The sequence below is a fragment of the Quercus lobata genome, chromosome 1 (assembly GCF_001633185.2).
Source record: "Quercus lobata isolate SW786 chromosome 1, ValleyOak3.0 Primary Assembly, whole genome shotgun sequence".
NCBI classification, from domain to species: Eukaryota; Viridiplantae; Streptophyta; class Magnoliopsida; order Fagales; family Fagaceae; genus Quercus; species Quercus lobata.
The window spans coordinates 30072134-30076254 of NC_044904.1; the positions used below are offsets into that span (position 1 = coordinate 30072134).

Below are 4121 nucleotides of genomic sequence, written 5' to 3' on the forward strand. Positions count from 1 at the left end.
CAAAGAAGCCCCAAGAAGCATCAAACATTTCCGATGAGACCCATGGAGCAATTCTTAGATAGCAAGCACTAGCTCCCGGTGCGACTTCATAAAAAGCAATCAAAGATAAGATCGAAGAGAATGAAACGCACGTAGTGGTCATTATAGCGCTTCCTTCTGATCCTAGAAAACGTCCGAAAAAACCTGCTACGGAACTACCGAGCAGGGGCAAAAATACGATAAGTAGATACATAATTTCGAGTGTGATCAGACAACCAAAAATCAGACAATGACAAAGCGGCCTGTGATAGATTGATCGACGTCTGTCTGAAGAACGCTCGACCGAAGGAATGAGTCACAAGGTGAATTGTAAGCCCCAACGACAAAGGAACGAGCATTTTCGGGGACTAGCCCGCTTCCCATTACTCAAGAGGGCAATTGTCCGGTCCTCTTTCATGTGGAATCGGTTTAGTTAGATCGTACCCAAGCCCGCCTCCATTTTCTTATGTGAAAGAGGTGCTTGCTTTATGAAAGTTCAACCTTCTTTCTTCGATCAGAATACGGATGAAATCAAAAAGGCCATCATTGAGGCAAACGATGCAATAGCTTCGGTTAGAGCAAAGCCCAAAATGGCATAACCAAATAATTGTTTAGCCAATGATGGATTTCGCGCCACGGAATGGATCAAAGAACTGAACACGTTTCCAATACCGACAGCAGCTCCCGCTGAAGCAATTGTAGCAGCTCCGGCACCCATTGATTTTGCACCTTCTAACATCTTGGGTTGAGAATTCTCGTCACGCTTTTTTATTCACGATTTTTTGTTATGGATTTCTCGTCGATTCTTCCCCTCGTTCCTTTTATGTTGGGCACCCCCCTTAACCCCCATCCCCACCAAAAAATTGTGAGACAAAAGTGACAGCGTTAGAAAAATGCGGACTTGTTGCCCCATGAATGCTGAGGTCTTCGACCATCGCATAGAGATCAGGGAGGGGAGTGGAATTCGCAGTCAAATGATTGACCACGTCCCCCATATTTGTATCACTAGGGAATGGAAGTCGCGCTTCCATAAACAAAGAATTCAGCTCACTCTCAAGTTCGCGTCTTAAAATCTTAAAATAAAGGAAGTATGTTCCTTTATATAGTAGTGAGAATGGGGGGAATACTCCAGATAAGAAATGAGCTCGCGCAAAATCTAATTTTGCTTCATTGACAGTTATCTAACCAGTCTTTTTTATTCTTTTATTTCACTCTGCGTCTTTTTGCGCTTCCCATTAAAAAAAAGTGACTTTAAAAGAACTTGCTCGAATTTTTTGGTGTTTCAACTAAACACCCAAAAATAAGTAAAGTAGGTTTTCGGGGTTTTTTCCAAAAAAAGGTCTGGGACACGAAATACTATGTGAATTTCTTTCTTTTTCAAGCCCGATTCGCTGCCCCAAAGGCGCACTTCGCGTACTAGGGTTTTAAGGGAGGGAGAGATCTATTTCCGTTGGGGGATCCTTAATTTCTCTATTTCCTGTTGGTTCCATTCTTCCTTCTGTTTTTTTCCCTACTAATACGATAAGTGTCATTCATTCCATTCTTACTTTAGGCTATTTTCTTCTTCAGTTTATGAAGCCTTTTTCTTTTCTTTATCTATCAAATTTTCCTCTTTTTGAGTTGAAAACGCCCCATAGTTCTAGTCCTAATGTAATGCTATTTTGTTTCCCCCGAACTCTCCTTTCAGTCCTTCCTTTATGAGTAGCTCCTCTCCTAGATTTCACGAGCCTTTTGTCGGCACCGCCTTACGAAGGGTCTAGCTCTCATTTCATTCCTAGGTTTCGAGACTAGATATGACTGAAGCTGTCCTTTCCCGGCCGGCCTACGTGCCCGATGGGATCAAGTCAATACTTCGGTCTTTGACTTCGGTAATCTAAGAAAGCACAGAGCACTTACCTTACGACTGAGTCATTTAGGAGCAAAGTTATCAGTAAAGCTCCTACCATCACAACTAGGGCCTTCGCTTTATGCTTCCCTTCCTTTATGCCAAGGGGGTCGTAAAGCTCATCTTTTGAAAAAGCGCTTGCAACTTCGTTGTGAATATGCTGCTCATCACACATACATATGAACCCTGAGTTGTGCTATTCACATATCTGGTCAACAAGGGTAAGGGTGTCATTGACCAAATGTACATACTCCGGCTTTAAGTAAGCTAATGGTTGTGTGAGTAGTTTCTCGGGCATGTATGCCCACCAGGAAAGAAATGCAAGACTTAAGCACATAGACAATCCTAAGGTGATCCTTCTTTTGAAGGCCCATAATCGTAAGAAAGTGGGCCTTGTCTTTTCTAGCCTTTGTTCTTCTATCCGTTTGAATCTCCTCATTTTCATGTCCCAATCTAAGAAATTCTTCTGTGCACTCATAGCAAATCTTTTTTTATGTTTCAACTCCCCTCTTTCTTCCGCTCTTCCGCTATTAATCACAAATGGGTTTTCCCTCACTAGCTAGATGAAACTAGTGAGCGATCACCGCAGCTTTTCTTTCCTTATTATACGATAAAAAACAAGATTCGTAAATAAGAGACTGAAAGCAAATACCTGAAGAAAGGGTTTACTTATGGATAATGAAACCCACCAAAGAACTACATGATATGTAAAGGATTTCTTCCCTCCCCGGATTTAAGCATTACGGATCGAAGGAATGAAAGGGGGGGTTGTTGTCCCCCCTAAACTGAACACATTCCGAATCAACGCACTTTTCGCTATCTACGATAAGACGAATTCAGATTTTGGAATCCAATAGTTGTAGAGTGGATTCATACCGCCCTTTACTTACAGGTAGGACAAGATTGACCCTCCATCAACTATTAGAGGGAATGACAGAATGCGGTAGGGCTTCTGTCAGCTGTGGGTCCTAGGATTCACTGCTTTCTTCTTTCGTCTCCATAGCAAAGAGTTCGTAACCCTCATACATCCTCAAGGGTTGGCCTCTGGAAGATCAACTCACTCGTCTTTACCTTTTAGTTATCATACCATGAGGACGAGCAGTCGACTATGGTCTTTGTTCATAGACCCTATTCGTTGAGCCTATATCTAATACCCTTTTATTATGCCTCTGACTTTCATGTAGGGAAATCTCTCCATCTATGAAATTGCTTATTCAAGTACGGCTGCTTTCAGGTTACTACTATAAAGAGGTAGTTTGCTCTTAGCCATACTCGACTACCTTATACGTCTTCGATGTCACTGACTTTCTCACTTGAATCGGCGAAGAACCGAAGCCTTGTCTTTGTGAACCCCTTCTCTCACCTTTCAGTACAAGGAAGGTGTCCATCTATGGGGCAATCAATCCTAACAAACCCGACACCGACTTTATATATATTACCAGAAAAGAAAGAGTGCTTAGTGCTTGGTCCCAGATAGCAGCTCCTGATGAACTGCCCGGCTAGGCACGATCGCAGACAGACACAAATGGGGCAGGAAGCCGCTAGCCTTAGTGAGCGAGAAAAAGAGGAAGGGGAGGACGCTTTTGCACAAGAACAAGGGTTGAGTCATAGGGGATTGCTTGAGGAAGGCCCACATACCATTCCGAAAGAATGGAGTAGAGGCACCCCAACTTAGTGAAACGAGAATGGATAATGCCTTGGGCACCTGGGAAAATGGCGAATCGGTACGGGGAAGCATCCCACCTTTAAGAGCTAACACGGGCGTCAAGGTATCCCGCTTTTTGACATACACGAATGGGGCCAATCAGGAAGAGGCCCGCAGGAGACTGACTTTGGAGGGCAGTACGAGAACCCCACCCTTTTCTTAATAGATCAACCAACCCTTTCTTTTATTTGGGCAACGGGGATCAACTTCCAGTAAAGGAAAGGGCGATCCAGTATCGTCGATACTACGTTCCACAGGGAAGCCCCACACCCGACTATTTATTTAGTTAGTTAAAAAAACCTGGGGTTTTGGTTTTAGACCCCGTATCTTAACGTCGAAGTCGGGCAAGGGGCTTCCCTGTAGATCCTAAGAAACCCGACCCCGCCGAGGTATTCTTTATTAAAAAGCAAATCGTTATGCTCAGTCGGAGATAGGAGCTACCTCAGGAAAGGTAAAGGCCGGATTACATTTATGCCTTTAGGCAGGAGGAGAAGAATGCTTTGGGATCAGATG

General features: G+C 43.6%; 2 protein-coding genes across 2 annotated transcripts in view; both read right to left on the minus strand.

Moving 5' to 3' along the window:
- Window positions 1-403, minus strand: part of LOC115986363 (NADH-ubiquinone oxidoreductase chain 5) — a 7211-nt gene extending 6808 nt beyond the window's left edge. Inside the window, exon 1 of the mRNA XM_031109274.1 lies at window positions 4-403. Coding sequence (XP_030965134.1) covers window positions 4-232 — 229 coding nt within the window. The 5' untranslated portion in view covers window positions 233-403. The remainder of the gene's footprint in view (window positions 1-3) is intronic.
- Window positions 353-784, minus strand: LOC115986374 (ATP synthase subunit 9, mitochondrial). The gene has a single exon (XM_031109311.1). The coding sequence runs from the start codon at window positions 755-757 to the stop codon at window positions 533-535; it is 225 nt and encodes a 74-aa protein (XP_030965171.1). The 5' UTR covers window positions 758-784; the 3' UTR covers window positions 353-532.
- Window positions 785-4121: the final 3337 nt, after the last annotated feature.

Excerpts from the sequence above, each read along its gene's own strand:
- LOC115986374 (XM_031109311.1), bottom strand. The coding sequence starts at position 757 with ATGTTAGAAGGTGCAAAATCAATGGGTGCCGGAGCTGCTACAATTGCT.